General features: G+C 34.7%; 2 protein-coding genes across 7 annotated transcripts; one reads left to right on the top strand and one right to left on the bottom strand.

Moving 5' to 3' along the window:
• Positions 1–1,683: 1,683 nt before the first annotated feature.
• Positions 1,684–11,208, top strand: LOC116174572 (beta-1,3-galactosyltransferase 1-like). Of its 6 annotated transcripts, XM_031492513.1 has the most exons (8): positions 1,685–1,827; positions 1,887–2,025; positions 5,709–5,877; positions 7,703–7,953; positions 8,002–8,276; positions 8,321–8,469; positions 8,821–9,015; positions 9,842–11,208. In XM_031492513.1, the coding sequence occupies exons 1-8, from the start codon at positions 1,781–1,783 to the stop codon at positions 9,916–9,918; spliced, it is 1,302 nt and encodes a 433-aa protein (XP_031348373.1). In that variant the 5' UTR covers positions 1,685–1,780; the 3' UTR covers positions 9,919–11,208. The 6 variants fall into 6 exon arrangements, with proteins under 6 accessions (XP_031348388.1, XP_031348406.1, XP_031348380.1 ...); XM_031492528.1 differs by lacking the exon at positions 8,821–9,015 and having other exon boundaries at positions 1,684–1,827; XM_031492546.1 differs by lacking the exon at positions 9,842–11,208 and having other exon boundaries at positions 1,684–1,827; positions 8,741–8,955.
• Positions 11,209–12,955: 1,747 nt separating this feature from the next.
• Positions 12,956–14,660, bottom strand: LOC116174612 (G patch domain-containing protein 4-like). The gene is made up of 4 exons (XM_031492554.1): positions 14,523–14,660; positions 14,321–14,472; positions 14,034–14,263; positions 12,956–13,982 (listed from the first exon to the last, which is right to left on the bottom strand). Exons 1-4 carry the CDS (start codon positions 14,566–14,568, stop codon positions 13,148–13,150), a joined length of 1,263 nt encoding a protein of 420 aa, XP_031348414.1. The 5' UTR covers positions 14,569–14,660; the 3' UTR covers positions 12,956–13,147.
• Positions 14,661–16,349: the final 1,689 nt, after the last annotated feature.

The raw sequence follows: 16,349 nt of genomic DNA, 5'->3' as shown, positions 1-16,349 counted from the left end.
TACTCTGAATTCGGGTCTGCAGTCACTTGGGGCGATTCGGATCCTTATGTCTATAAATATCGATCAGTCCATATACCTATCTTCGGCGGATAAAAACTTCATAATTAACTTTGCACAAAAGTTTTGACAGAAAACACATTGGCACAATTAGAAATGCAATTCACTGCAACCACTGACGATATCATCTTTGTTAACCAAAAGGGTTACACCATGGAACTTCTGAACAAGTTTGGTATAGCAAATGCAAAACCTACCTCTTCATCCTAGCACAAAATTGGTGAAATCCATCAGTGATCTGATACTACTCTTCCCTCCAGAGAGCTCATCGGAGCGCTTCTTGCCTGTCTATACCTATGTACTATAGACCCGACATAGCACACGTTGTCAATAGTCAATAGAACACCATCGTCTCAAGGGGACTTTCAGTGTATAAGAGCGTTATGGAATACCCTACGTCCCACCACGCTTCGAAGGCGGCGTGTAAATGCGGAATGTCATTGTAGACGTCGCGGGAATGAGATGTGTGTGTAGATAACAAAACGATTGCATAGCACGTCCTTATGTAGGTATATTTTGCCTTTATACTATACTTACCTGTAGTTCAGTTTCATTTTTGTTTCTGTGCTTATTAAATATATGCATGCAGTGTGTGAAAATTGTTATTATTCCTTGCTTCGGCCCAATAGCCCTCAACACTATTTAACACCGAAGGGTAGGTATAAATTTATTCGAGTTATGGGTTCATTCGTTTACGAATACAATTTCTTTCAGGCTGATACTTTAATCTAAAAAGGTTCGAAAATAAATTAAATACTCCCTTTTGTTTCCAGTGGAATTATTACGTCACGTAGCGCACTTTTTCTCGTTGGGACACTTTTATTTCACTTCCAAATTCCATTTTATAGATTCACGAATTACCTAACGTTTTATTGCTAAGACAATAAAGGCGAAACGAACTAAGGAGGGTAATAAAAATTTGCGACAATATTTACAAACCGACGTTTAATAGATTGCGACATTGTAATGAAGAAAAAGAGTATAACGTAAATTTAATTACCTGCCCTATTTATTTACAATTAATTACCAATAAATTGATATCACTCTTAAATTGAATTGATTTATAACGGTGAAAATATTATGTATCAGTAACATATACACAATTTATAACAGCATGAACTACCTATTTATTACTTCGGTGTTGAAATTGGAACTGCCCTGAAACGCAATTCGATTTGCCTATATAGTCTCGATGTTCGCGAGTGGTCGCAAGTCTTGTCTAATGCTTAGAACAAATTAAGTCATGTTTCCCGGAAAGATTGCGGGATTCCTTTGGAGGCAATAGACTAATATTTCTACCCCGATGCGCCCTGGAATACCACCTACAGCATATTGGCCAGTCCACTTATCAAGGACACATCCGATTTGCATGGAAACGCCATGAATTTGTGGTTGTTGTTCAAGTGCTGTGGCGCATTCCAAAAATCTTCATAACTAATTTTATCACAAGACCAGTCCTTGGCCACGAGGTAATAAAGAAATCGTTCCTGCTCCTCGGGGTTGAAGGTACGGAAGCTTGAATTCTACGGACTCGGACACAGTAGGCAAATGAAGTACGCATAGCGCACTCTTGATTACACATTTTGATGTTGTTGCAGTACAAGTGATGACACTTTGTCAATTTTACGATTTTTTCTGTCAGTGAAAAGTCTCGCGTACGTGAAATCTTCCCCAACTTTGCTAACCGGTCCGATTCCTCTATTTTCTAAATCTGTATCAATGGATGTGTGACTTGGGATCAATACACTTTGCAAAATTCATTACGTATAGGTAGGTAGGTACTATTTGTTATAGCATAGACCAATTAACAATTTGGTCTATGGATATAGTATTCGAGAAAAAGAAAACGCAAAAAGCAATGCCCCCACCACGTTGGGAATGGGTAACATATCACAAATATTCGGCGTCCCTTTGCGTTACGTATGGCGCGTGTTGGATGCTATAGGAATGGGATTGGTTAACCTGATGGTACGTGTATCTTATTAGATCATTACACTTATAGATTATCATTCCTTTAAATTTCACGGAGATGCTCAGGGGTGTTATTACGGGGGGTGAAGTGCAAAACTAACCGTGGCGAGAAATTGCTCGAAAATCCTTACTCGGGGGCTTTTACGGTCCTGATCGAGGGCAAATCTAGACTCGGCGACCGCGAAAATCACCGACAAACGATTTCCGATCAATTTCTCAACACGGTTAATTTTTCAAACCATCATTTCTGCAGCTTTTCATATATGTTTATAATTTTGCATATAATAATGCAATAATACCCAAATACCCAGATTTGCACTCCTTACGTAGGTTTCAAAAAATGGTTAATCCAGTATTGTACAATATTTTTCTTTGTATTTTTCTGAACACTGATGTGCCGAAAACCGCATTTTGATACATGTTGTTTCCTTATGTCCTCGTCTATTATACGCTCCTATAAAATAACTCCTATTATTTCCGTACAAACTCATGATTCCCAGGTTCCCATACTGTTTTCTGTAGCACCATTTCAAAAGTTTCTGCCACATCTTCTCTTGCTGAAACTTTTCCCAAATTGCTGTACACTAAAAACGTGATTTTGTCCTTTTACTGCCATTATTCCCACCTGTTTTCATATACTTTTAAAACGATCTCAACCATGTACCTAATCCCCCTGCAGTTTGCGCATATTTTAGGACCTCCCTAGGTAAGAGAATATACCTATAATGATTCTTACTTTCTTACTTACCTGCTCGCTATTCCTGGCTTATTACACGCTTTTATAAGCACTTCTTGTCCGTTGCTATCCCGTCATCCTCCACGACCGTTTTTTTTCTGTTTTCTACTAGACCTCTTCTATTTCTTACAGTTTTATGTTTTCTCTCTTCTGTGCCGCTTTCCTCTGTTCTAATGCATATTTCATCGTCTATGTTTTGTTGTCCATTTCCGTTGAATATTTTTTCTACCGTGTCATGATCAGATTGGCTTTTGATGTTAGTTGTCGATTGTTGTTTTTAACGATTTCGATATTCTAGCTTTTGCCCTTCCTTAATATCTCTATAATTAATTTTTTGGTTTGTTTTGCTATCTTGTCCCATTTTTGTACCGATTTCATCCCATGCATGTTTCGTTGTTTGCGTCCGTTGTAAGATAATTTTCCCCTAATATTTTGTTTTCCATATTTACTTACTTCTCTCGTTACCGCCCGTTTTCCGTTCCCCACTTATTTCAAACAAAACATGCACCAAGAGAAAAAGGATTCGAGAGATTCGTTCGTCGTTAACAAAGAAAGCGAACATCAACCAGCCAACAACTTTTCATCGTCAGCTATTAATAAAATTATCATTTTCATCGTCTTTCATCATCGGTTGATCGTCGATGCAAAATTCCACCAGCACCACACCATCTACTTGTCTTCGTCGATTAAACTGATAAGTAAGTTCCTTTTTATATTAATTGTTCCTCAATAAATCATCTGCGCGATATGCTCACTACGAAAAGCACAAGTAGGTACAAGAGATAGAATTAGGTATTGATAGAGAAATAATAGCTCACAGAACCCCATTTTTAAGCACACCGCTCCATTCTTTGGTTAATTTTTCGAAAACTGAGTAACAGGTGCAATTTTTAGTCGAAACACCACAAATCGTAAAAGATAGAAGTCTGTTAAATGGAAGCATAGTTACACATTTTGGGCCCAAATCCAGCGTTCTTAGAAAGTGAAGAATTTTCCAACAATTTTGAAGATAACCCGAAAAAACTGAAATTTCTATTATAGGTGTACATTTTTTGTAACGGCGCGGCGGTTGGGAAATGCACCGAGAGACACTGAATGCGTCAGGAAGGATCAGAAAAATGTAATGCAGAAGTTTCAGGACATTAAATTTTCCAAATTACTAGAACCATGTTTTACTTTTAGTAAACAAAACATACGATCGCTATAAGGAATTAATCCAGGGAATAGGGGGTTTTAACTTGCAAAATGAGAAGTAGTTCCAATTTCTTTTGAATGTCATAGACAGTCATCTGGTGGTTCAGAATCTAAGTTTTCGACCTTCCACCCTTTGTGCTTCCCCCGTACCACCCCCAAAACCCTTGAAATTTGGTTGGTTTCTTAGTTTCTTAGTTGCTTATATTTTTAAGAATTCTGAAATTTCTATGTAGATGTTTTAACCAAATTTTATACTTTATCTCTATAATTCTTTGCTATAATTAAGAGTTTAAAAAAATATCTTGAATTTATCGTGGTATAAATCTCCCTACCCTGCACACTTACCAAAGGGGATGCATAATAATTCAACTTTCAACCCTTGCTAGTGGGGATATTTGAATCACTGTGAGATTGTAGCGCTTTCTAATATACGTTTGAAATTTAAAAAAAATGTTTCACTTCAGTTCAGCTCCCCCCCTTCCCCCCCCCCTTCCCCGGAAGGGAATGAATTAACCCCCTTGCAGTGATTGATTAGTCAGAAAGTACAACGCTTAAGACCCACTTTTCTTATTTGATAATTGTATTCGAAGCGCCATAATCATACAGTGATTCAAATACCTACTACGACCAAGGGCTTGAAGTGCTATCATCCCCTTTGATAGGGGTGCAGGGTACCGAAATTAATAGCACCATAGCTTCATAATCGAGGTATTTTCTCATATAAATGTTATGATTATAGAGATAACATACAATTTCGTTAAAATATGTGCATACATAGAAATTTCGGAATCTTCAAAATAAAGACAATTTTGAAGTTCTGTATCTTTTGGAATAAAAAAATTTACGAAAAAGAAGTATATGACAAATTTGTGTAAAATTTGATGGTCTACAATTTCTAATAACAATATTTTTTGTAAACTGAACCTATAAAAAGATATGATTGAAAAACCAAAAAACCACTTAAATTTTTTTGGTTTTAGGAGTGGTACTGGGGAAGCTCAAGGGGTGGGAAGTCGAATACTTGGATTCTTAACCACCACATATTCCTCCATGCAAAAAAAATTGGAACTACTTCTCGTTTTGCAGGAAATGGTCCATTTTCAGTCTCTATTTTCCGGATTTAATATTTTATCAAATCTTTCATTTTAATACCTCAACGAACACTCCCCTATTTCCACGTCAGTCCAAACATGCGTTTGAATGGAAATTGAATTGAATGTGTGAATGAATTGAATGAAATCGTCAGAACATTTGGCTGTTTTTTGACATATGGCGGATTGGACTACAGAGAGGAACCTTTACAAATTTGTATGCAGAAAAATAAAGCACGATCATCTACATTTAATTCTTACGTTGACTTCTTTACGTTGACGTACCTAATAAATAGTTACCCTGTATTTTACGAGTCCTACACTTTCACCTGCAGATGGTGCCAGTTAACCTTAAATTAAAAGCGAAAGTGAACTTTTGAATCGAAATGAAGAACCCTCTTCTCACTGTGAATTAGGATAAGGGTAGTTTTTAGCTAGATTTCTAAAATTTAAAGTAACAATATGTATCTGTATAACCTTGAACTTGACGCATGGAGGGAAGAAATGCCGGCATATATTGCAAAATCCCTCAAACTAACCTCAAAGTATGATGAAAGTGTGATATTTTAAATCCGTCTCTAAGTATGTGTACATACAATAATAGTGGTAATTACCTACGGAACAAAATATTCTTTTAAAATTACCCGATTTGATTTCAGGAACAAGTTATAACTTTAATTCAAGGAATGCATCGACATCGAGCTAGAAGGTGGCTGTTCATTACATTCCTCGTTTGTGGATTTCTACTGCTGGTGTTATACATATATGAGGAGCGCATGGGTATGTTGCAGGAACTAGAGGCGCCTCCAAGAGAAAAGGTAAAACCTAGTAAGTCAATTTTAGCACAGATCTTAATGTAACTCTGAACTAGAAGCTTTTACATCGTACTGATCATTCTGTACCCTTATTCTGTGTAGTGAGCACTGTAGATTTGAAACAATGTAGCTAGCCCAGTTTGATTATTGATTATACTGTGCCAACTAGAAAAGTATATTTAATGGATATTCCTCGGGATATTCATAATAGTTTTAGACTTTTGCTTTATCTGTAGAGGCACATGTCACATGTGCTCCACCCACCGGGAGTGAGGGAGTTTTCATTCATATGTTGCTTAATATTAAAGGCTTTGGAATAAAATAGTGTACCCTTGGTGGACCTTTTTCGTGGAGGTTTATGGCAGCTTTATTGATTTGAGCTCCATGGCACACATGTAGTGTAATGTTACCAATCTTGATGTCTCCAAGTGAGGAAAAATCTCTTAAGAGTTATACGATATTGACTTTTTTCTTCTAATTCCTTGATAAGCACATTTTTCTAGGCAATGTCAGGTATAAAAATATTTAACCAATCAACCGAATTTTATGTGGACCATTTTTGTTGTTCAACCAGCACTCGCGATTGAACCGGGTGGTTCAAATCTGTGGTACACCATTGGGATCTCCGTAATGGTAGATCCCTGGTGTCCCTTTTTGTGTCTAAAAAACGCTTTTGAAATTTTTGAAAAATCTTTAAAAATAACTGAGATATGACCGAAAAACTGTCAAATTTCGTTTTCGATTTTCCTTAGCCTAAATGATCGAAAGTAGACAGAGTTCCTGTTGCTGTTAGTATCTTCTATGGACACTTTTTTCGGAGAATCTGAATCTGTTATCAGAATTTTCATAACACTCTAGATGTAGATCATGTAGAAGCTACCGGCTCTACTACTTTCTTATGGACGCCATATTGGATTATTACGGAAGGCAATAAAGAACAAAAAAAGAAAAATAATGACGTGTCACATTATATTTTTACATAAATTTAGAAGAAAAATCCTGTATAAATTCAATATAGCGTCCATAAGAAATAAGAAAGTAGTTAAGACATAGAATACGGTTTTATACAAAAGTATCGTTACTTACTGGATTAGGTAAAAAGTTACTGACCTTCACACACAAAAAAGAAAAACTCAAAAAAAACAAAATTCAAAAAGGTTACAAACTTATTTTTAATCTTCTTCAATTTTTATTTACTTTATGATTTTGAATCACTTACATTTGGTTTTATTCCCATCCATGGTGTGTTACTTATATTTTCAAAAGGAATTTAATTTTAGATTAAAATATACAGGGAGTTTCAAGGAAAATGAATTTAAATCCAATAACTTTTTTGCTTGGCTTCGTATACTTATCCTTAAAACGGAACATTATTCAACAATCATTACAAAGAAACTTCTGTATAAAACATTTTGCTGTATCTCCTTGAATGAAGAAAATATACGGTCATTCTAAATTTGAGACTTTTTTATTTAAGTGCAGAAAATTTTCAAATTTATATTTTACAATATTAAGTTTGATTCAAAAAGAGCACATGACACCTAAATAGTTTTTTGTTAGCACGACAGATTTAAATAGTATATTTAAATCTGTGATAACACTAAAGCACTAAAAGTGTAGAAACTGTGACATCCTGTAGTTTTAAGGACATTTACCCCTTACTACAAAACCATCTTCGATGAAATGACCCCAAAAAATATTTATTGGTGCAAATACAATGAAGGATTGTCCGTATTACTAAGTACCTAAACTGAATACCCTCGTCTCTTATAGGTTGCTAAAAATGAGTTGCTAGGATTTACAATTACAAAGCACGGCTGTCTTTATTGTTTTTATAGCTACAATAGAAGGATGGACTAAAACGACCTCACGAGATGCATCCCACTATGTCAACCCTGCTTACTCCACCCTATTGATGAAACCAAGACACTTATGCCCATCGCAGACCTATTTAATGATTATAGTTTGCTCCTCTCCACCTAATTTCGACCAACGCATTGCCGTTAGAGAAACATGGGGCCTTTTGAAGAACACATCGGAAACCAAAATGTATTTTTTACTTGGTAAAACTCATAATACCACCATACAGGTAATCTTAACCGTATTCGTGCGTTTATTTTACTATGATATTTTAAAGGAATTTATCAACATCGAAAGTGATCTCTATCAAGATATTGTTGTAGACAATTTCGTGGATACCTACAACAATTTAACTATAAAATCGTTAATGTTACTGAAGCTAGTCAAGTTGGAGTGTAAGGATAGAGTGAAATTTGTTATGAAAGTCGACGATGACACGTTTGTAAATATGAATAATTTAATTCAAGCTTTGAAGAATGTAAGAAGGAAGTCTACCATGTTTGGCAAGTTAATTTGTCGATCTCGCCCAATACGGGATTACTATGAAAAATGGTTTGGCTACGTACTTTAAGTCCATAATTAATTTTGGTTTTTAGGTTTATGCCGAAGGATATGTATAGTAAAGCAATCTACCCGAACTATCTTTCTGGGACAGCTTACGTAATGACAACAGACATTGCTGTAAAATTATTTGAAACAGCGTTAACCATTCCATTAGTTTATCTTGAAGATGTGTATGTAACAGGTAGGTAACCTGTGGGAGATACCATTTACCATGTTATTTCAGTTTTTAGACATTTCCAAAATTATAACACACATATCTTAAAAATAACCTACACATTTTCCAAATTTCCTACTCCAATTTAAAACATTTTCCATTTCACTGTTCGCATTTCCAACATTTGAGATTTTCAAGAGATTACCAAAATTTTTTTACATTTTTCCAAACTCTTCTCACATATTTAATAAAATTTTCTGAACATTTTAAAAGACCGCTTACTTTATTATTATTTCAGACTTTTTATAAACATATTCCTTTTCTCGGAAAGTGGTTTTGTAACCTCCACTAACGTCACGTAACCAGATTGTTTTTTAGGGTTATGTGCGAAGGCAGCTGGAATCATACCCGAAATGAACAACCAATTTAATAACAATAAAATCAAATTTAATCCATGCAAGTACAAAACATTAATAACAAGCCATTATAATTCCCCTACGGAAATGAGGTTTTTACATTATCGCGTACACAAAGGCAATTTAGAAGATGCTTGTAAACTCTTAAAAATAGAAGGTAATGATAAACCCACAGTACTGCATTCAATAATTATGAAAATAAGCCATGCTTTTTGTTAGGTTCCTTTTATAAGTCAGGGGAAAGCATTCTGTGTTTTTGATATTTAAGTATTGAGGGCTGTCATATATTTAAATACCAATTAAATTTCTGAAGATCGCTACAGTGTATGAATACAGTGTGGCTGTATCCTCTCTGTCAGTCATGTTTTTTTTTTACAAATTTATTATTAAGCTGATTGGTTTAACCTAATTGGTATATGGTTACAATATTTTTGCTACAACCTTGGGTTCCGTATTAATTTTTACCAATCCATTGTACTTGATTCAAACATGGCGGATCTGCTAAGTACCAATAGGAAATAACGCTTCTGTATGGCAATACTGTCTCTACAGAGTCACTGTACATAATGCTACAGTAACTATAGAGACATGTGGCCATCTATTTGTAGTTCGGAGATCCGCCATGTTTTGACCACATACATTGGATTAGTAGAAATTAACTGGGAAACCAAGGTGATGAATTTATCTTCCTGGACATAATTGTGGCAGTATTATTGTAACCATATCAAAATTTACTAATTCGATTAAACCAATCACCACATAACGCTATTCTAAAGCGTTATCTGGTGGTCACATTTTAGTATATTCCTAGATACAGCCTCTTCCATTCTTATGTGGCCACCTGGTACAAATAAGCAATAATTTAGACTAAGCTATAACTAATTTCCCAGATGAAGTTTAGATTTATAAAAATATGTTTGTCTTCAGAAGATTTTTAAAAAATGTTTTTATTTTAACAGCTAATAACCGAACTCTTTTTCCAGATGAACGTAAGAAGAGTAGTACACTAATCCCAAAACTAAAATTATCAAGTACTAACGTGAATCCCAGTGGAATTTAATTTGTATATTTTGTGTGTTTGTTGTTAAAATCATGGTGGATGGTATTTATGTTGATTAACCATAACTGCTAGCTGTGATTGTTTATAAAATACACTGATATTTTTATGTAAAAGTTCCTGTCATCTTGGTCTCATTAGAAGCACCACAAATTATCCTATACTGTTAGATTAGACCTTTTGAGCAGTTTGTATCTTTTATTTTTTATAACATTAAATTAAATATATAAATAAGTAAGTTCTTTTCATCAAAAGAAAACAGAATTGCTCTCCTCTTACTAACATTCCATTTTGTAGTATTACCTTTGTTAAAGCATGACTTTTGTAGAATTTTCCACTTAAACGATTTAGATGTAAAGGATATGCTTTTTTCAAATTAGCATCGGCCTGTGTTGTGTTTGTTGTACATAGCTTAACTCTACACGTTTAATAAATACACCATTCTTTCATGCAGACAATCCTGTCGAAACAAATCTTGACTTCTTGATTTGTTCAAATGACGCAACATGGCTTTTTTTTCAAAGTAGGTTCACCCTTTGAAAAAAAGAGGTTTGTTCTTATCTTTACAGAAGCTTTTGCTTTCATTAGGAATGCTATAGTTGCTATCTATTATCACAATTTACTGCATGTCGACGAGTAAAACTTATTGCTCTTGTATTGTGTCACATTTAAATAACTCTGATTTTGATTGATTAAGCGGAAACCATTACTGCAAAAATTTCAACAAGCGGAAGTGGTAACTGGTAACCTTTCACGTCATTAAGTTTGCAGCACCAAATAGAAATTATTGTTCTTGTTATAAAGAAATGGTGATTGGCTTATTTTTCCTGGTAAGAATAGTGCATATAAATACGTGTAGCACACACCTATCTATTGTGGCACAATTTTGCAATTTAATAGATAATAGATACTTTGATCTTCCATTGTTAGTGTAATTTGCTAATATTTTTGTAAGACTGTCCAAAAATTGCAGATCTCAACATTAACTTAATGGTACCCTACAATGGGCGGTTTCATTTGAATAAAAATTTTTGTAGTGAATATGTTCTACCATAATCAAAGCGGGAATGTTATTTTAGCGGGGAATGGGTTTGTGCTTGAGACTTCCATGTTTGATAACCATTGTGATTATAAAATTGCTCATCTATTATGTAAATACTCATGTTTGAGTGCCATATCTAGAAGTAATTAGTAAAAGTTGATTAAATATCATATCAAGGTAATGAACAAAAATTAACAAGTTATACGTATAATGTATTGTAAATATATAGCTTTATTAAATGCTGGCCAAATTTCGAGTATTTTATTATCTATATAATCTACATTTTAGTAAATCATTAATAATAATAAGATTCAGTCACCTTATTCAGTCACCTCACCTCATTTTCCATAGCAAATGCTGCTATTCTGACATTTTTTAAGAAATTTAAAAATGTCTTGTGGGAGGTTATTTTTTTATATGATAAAACAGTATTCAAAAAGGGATAATTAATAGGTATGTAATCGATTTGTAATATATGTTATTATCTATCCACTACTATTTAAAGTACCATCAGATGTGGTAATTTCCAACGAGTTTTAAAGTTTTTTTCAGGATGGGAACAAAATGGGAGATGAAACAAATAATATATCTAATGGTTTTTCTTGTACAACTGGAAAAAAAGGAATTCATATCGGTATAAAATACTAAATACATTTATTAGCCAGCAAATACAAACTTAAAATTATTTATCATTTCATGATTTACTGCCGTTCGGGCCCTCTTAATGTTTTCAGACAGCCTTACAGAAACCTCCCCTTTATTTCGTGAAATACAATTTCCCGTCCATTTCTTTCCAGGAATATTTCCGTCCCTAAACCTTCTATGGGTGATCATTTTTTATTCCATCAATCAAAAATATTTCTTCTTCATCACTTAAAGGGTTAGGGCGCCCTGTGTCTTATATGTTCAAAATAATCGATTTCAGCACACCTTACTTTTCAACCGCGCCCTGTATACTCAATTTTCGTCTTTGTTCTTCCTGTACCACAAAATTAACTTGGTATTCTTGATATGTAAGGCCTTCCCTCCAACCTTCTTTTATAGCTTCTAATCATTTTTAAGGTGTCCTTCGTAACCTCCTCACTCGTCTGACTCAAGTCCTTCTGACTTTTTTCTCTCCCAAAAAATGTTATTTTGGTACATTGGAAAACATTCAAAGGGCGGTAATCGACCAGCTGAAGATTATTGCAAAATGCGAGTTCCAGCACTGCTGCGAGGAGCGGAAGAATCGTCTCCAATGCTGTGTGGCGTCCCAAGGGAACTATTTTGAAGAAGAGAAGATTGAATTGATAATTAAATAAAAGTTTATAGCACCACCACCAGTCTCATTACTTAATTTACAGACCTCGTAGGTATGGCACTAAAAATCTAATATAATAGCAATAAAAAATAGCAACAAAAAACAATTTATTTGTAAAATTTATGAAAATTACTGTTATGGATATAAAACAACGTTATATACTTACATATTGTAGTAGTTCACTATTGAATAAACTTTTCGGGAGTACCCAGTACTTGTTTATTATTCTGCATCACCCACACCTATTGATTGTGCAAATACATAACGGGGGCGATTGGGATTGTTTTATGCATTGTGAGCTGGACACTGGCGAAATTTCAGGTTGTGATTTCTAAAAGTGACAGCGTGACAGTTCTCATTATTGACTACTAGTTAATAATGTCCACATTATTAACCACTTTGAACAAATGCCGAGAAAGCCTACTTTACAAGTGGAAAAAGGGTTAATAATCATGCCATCAGACGCTAGTAGTGAAAAAAATTTTTTTGCTTGCTTATTTAATTATAATTAGTTAAGAATCATGCCGCACACAGGTACACAGACATTTTCCAAAAACCACTTTTTTGGACTCTTAGGACCTTGGGCGCTTTTTTCCCATACTTTGATTTAAATTCGCGCGTGATCCCTAAGAATCACGAAAAGTTGACTTGTGAAAAATGCAAAACCAGCACAAAATGCTAGAAACAAAAACAAAAGAATCCACGAAAATATTTTATAACAGTATCTCTAACCCTAAAATACACGTAATAACAATTCTACCACAACTAACGTAAATAGTATTATATTTGCAATACAAAAGCAACTACAGAAGACACTCAGTACTTGTTTTAACGTAAATATAAAAAGGAAAAAAATAGAAAAGTAATAACACACATTTCCCCATATCCCACTAAATTTTACAGACATTATCAAAAGAAGTTGTGACAGTGTCAATATTGTCTTCTACTTCACTCTGTTGCTTACATGGTAACTCTAATTCCGTAGTAAGTTTCTGGCAACCATCTAAGTTCGATCGTTTTGCCTTTTTATATATGTACATGTCGGAAGAGTCGAATAATTTACGCTTGACCAATTCACTTTTCTCTGATACATGATGGTTTCCATTGTCCAAGTCGAGAGAGACATTAAAAACGACGGGGTTATTTAATTTTCGCAGTTTCTTCAATTTGCGCTTCATGCGTCTGTTGTCTCTGCGGATTTTTTCTTGTAGATCGCATTTACTTTCACATTTCGAAGAGCTGTAGTCGTTGCAGTCAATACCTTCATCTAATTCGTTATCTGCTCTAAGAGGCGATGAATCCTTTGTGTTTCCCAATTTCAATTGGCGGATAGTGACAATGGGTGATGGTGGACGTGACATGGCTTCATCTGTGGGTTTCTGTTTGGAGGTTTCAGGTTCGTTCGATTCTTGGGTGTGAAATTCGACAACAGTGTCGCTAAAGGAAACGTTCTTACGTTCACCTTTGCGTTTCTTATTGCCTTTGTATGGGCTGTTGCCGATGAATATGCATGGACTGGTTGGGGGCGCTATTTCCATTGCATCCTCCAATCTGTTTTTATTTTTGTGGTATTCGATCTTTTTGAGTTTTTTCTCGATTACTTTCTTATTACAGTTGTCGTTATTGTCTGATATACTAACATTGTTTAATTTCTTCAGCAATATCTTTTCTTGCATTTCTAAACGTGATAATTTCCCACTCAACTTGCAGCCATGCCGAGCCCCTCTAAAATGAAGACTGTTCTAAAAACAAATTAAAGTATATTGATAAGCTTACTTATGAGCAGTACGTCCCCCGCAAGCAGCAAATAAATCTTCATCTTTTAAGCAAGGTGTCGAACTGACAGGAGCTGCCTCAGTAGATGTGTCCGCAAAATTGACAATTCCATTCTCAGTCAACTTGGATGTTTTTATGAAAGACTTGTATTCTGAACTAGTTAAGGTATGTGTAGGCGTACTTTTCTTTGTAGAGATTTGAGTGTTTCCATTGTTGTCACTATTGGTTACCTAAAACGTAACATTTAACATCTCAAGATAGACATGGCTGGGTATCGGATATATTACATTAATGTTACTGGCAGTCTCATTATACAGTTTTTCCCACCAATTATTGGTATACCCTTCAGAGGCGTTAAATCCAACCCCTGCATTGTCAAACTTTAAAGCTGGCTTTAAGGCAGTTTTGATACCAATGGAGTGTTTACCTAAACCATTTCCTAGCACAAAAAAATTGTTTATCAAAAGTTAACCCAAACTTTGTCAATACCTTCTTTCCACCCATATTTCTCAAGTTGTCGTCTAGCAAAATCCATTTATTCTTTACGTTAAAGCAGAGCATAAAAATATTTGTTTTTGTTTAACCTACATCCACCATTTCTGCTGCACCAGTTAATACAAAAACAGAAGTAGATGGCGCAGCGCTGTTGCCAAACGCATTCCTAAGGTTACGATGTTTTAGGCAACGCACAATACACGCTTAAAATGCAATGTATTTACTTAGAAGTCAAAAAAGAGTAGGTACCCTCGGTAAAAGTAGCAACACAAAACAGAAAAGCCATAACCGGAATATTTAGAACTGGTTCTTGCGAAGTTTAAAATACAATCAAAAGAAATTCCAAAGTTTTTGTTTAAGTTTAGGTACCTATGTGGTTTTATGTATAAATATTATTTCTTGAAACGATTTTAACATGTAAAATAATAAGAGGTGTATACTTTACGTATAAGTTCCAAGTGCATCCAGTTTTATGGTCTATCTCTATCAAACTTCCACTAATGGAGTTTTTGGGCTCATGCTCTTTGAAAGCAGCCTTTCAGTTTATTTTTTGAAATCAAGCATGGATGCAATCTCCTTAGAAAATGATATTTTTAACACTGAATTGGAAGATTTGGCTACCATTTGAGAGCCAATTGAATTAATTGTTCGACTAATATTATTTTCTAAATTTATGACGTTGCATTGCGGTTATAAAGTTCTTTTTTACACAGCTCCAAAGAAAGAAATTCAGATGGGTTCACGAGGTAGCCATCGAACTGGCCCATTAGTTGCTGTCCACCGATCTCCAAATAAATGGTGCAAAGCTTCAGCAATTGTGTGAAAGTTGTGTGATGGCTTTTGCCATCTAGTATAAATAAGTTACTATGGTGATACTTAATGCTCTAGGGCATAAAGTGCCACTTAAAGTGGGGCGGCCATAAAGTGGTACTTTATGCCCGCGTATCACACATGAAATGTGCTATGATATTATGTTAGTGAGACATAACTATAACCACAGACAACATCTATAACGTACCTACTAACTCTTTGGTAAATACATAAATATGTAAATAAGTTATTGGTCTAAACATTAAAACAAGTTAAAAAGTCATTATGTAAACATAAATGACTAGAGTGTATTTTCCTCCTAATAGCGTATACAAATATAAGGAAATGTCTCTAATTTAAATGCTTTGGTAAATGCGCCTGCGCAAAACCAAATTTTGAAACTTGCATTATATTTGCTTTTATTCCAAATGCCTAGGAATCAAATTTCATTTAAATGCTTTTAAATAAAAAAGTTGGCACTGCGCATGCGTACGACAATATTTGGAAAACGTTGCTAGTTTTACTTGTATTTGTAGTGTAGTGTTTACATATAAAATTGCATTTAAATACCTTCATAAATAAAAAAAGTTAGCATTGCACAAATGCACATGCGCTAAACCCAATTTTTGACAATGCGCATGCAAAAAACAAAAAATATCGTACGCGCGGAATCCTTGGCCCAAGCCCTTTCAAAATCAACCCCATATCACCCGAATCCGATCACTTGTGCAAAAGTAGTACGTGTGACAGAGCGACGGACGGAAAAGTGCAGCCGATAGCTAAAAATAATTAGCTTGTCTCTAATTTGTTCTACCCTTATTGCCTGTACATACTAAATAGTGACGATGCAAATGTTTTGCGTTTAGTTTGAATTAGTAGATCAAATGGATGGAGTTAAAAATCAATATAACTTTTCAAAAATGCGTCTGTACAAAAATAATCAAAATTCTATGCGTTTGTTTTAAAAATATGTGGATTGATAAGGAGTGTGCTCGAAGGTAAGAGAAGCGA

Source organism: Photinus pyralis, unplaced genomic scaffold (genome assembly GCF_008802855.1).
Source record: "Photinus pyralis isolate 1611_PpyrPB1 unplaced genomic scaffold, Ppyr1.3 Ppyr1.4_LG1, whole genome shotgun sequence".
Classification (NCBI taxonomy): domain Eukaryota; kingdom Metazoa; phylum Arthropoda; class Insecta; order Coleoptera; family Lampyridae; genus Photinus; species Photinus pyralis.
This window is presented reverse-complemented; position numbering and strand designations above follow the sequence as displayed.

Bases quoted from the DNA above. Each gene is read 5' to 3' on its own strand.
- LOC116174572 (XM_031492513.1), top strand. From the start codon at position 1,781: ATGTGTGACTTGGGATCAATACACTTTGCAAAATTCATTACGTATAG. The intron at 8,277-8,320 runs GTTTGGCTACGT...TTTGGTTTTTAG, and splicing joins CGGGATTACTATGAAAAATG to GTTTATGCCGAAGGATATGT. The intron at 8,470-8,820 runs GTAGGTAACCTG...ATTGTTTTTTAG, and splicing joins TGAAGATGTGTATGTAACAG to GGTTATGTGCGAAGGCAGCT.
- LOC116174612 (XM_031492554.1), bottom strand. From the start codon at position 14,568: ATGGATTTTGCTAGACGACAACTTGAGAAATATGGGTGGAAAGAAG. The intron at 14,473-14,522 runs GTATTGACAAAG...TTTTTGTGCTAG, and splicing joins GAAATATGGGTGGAAAGAAG to GAAATGGTTTAGGTAAACAC. The intron at 14,264-14,320 runs GTAATATATCCG...GTTACGTTTTAG, and splicing joins AGACTGCCAGTAACATTAAT to GTAACCAATAGTGACAACAA.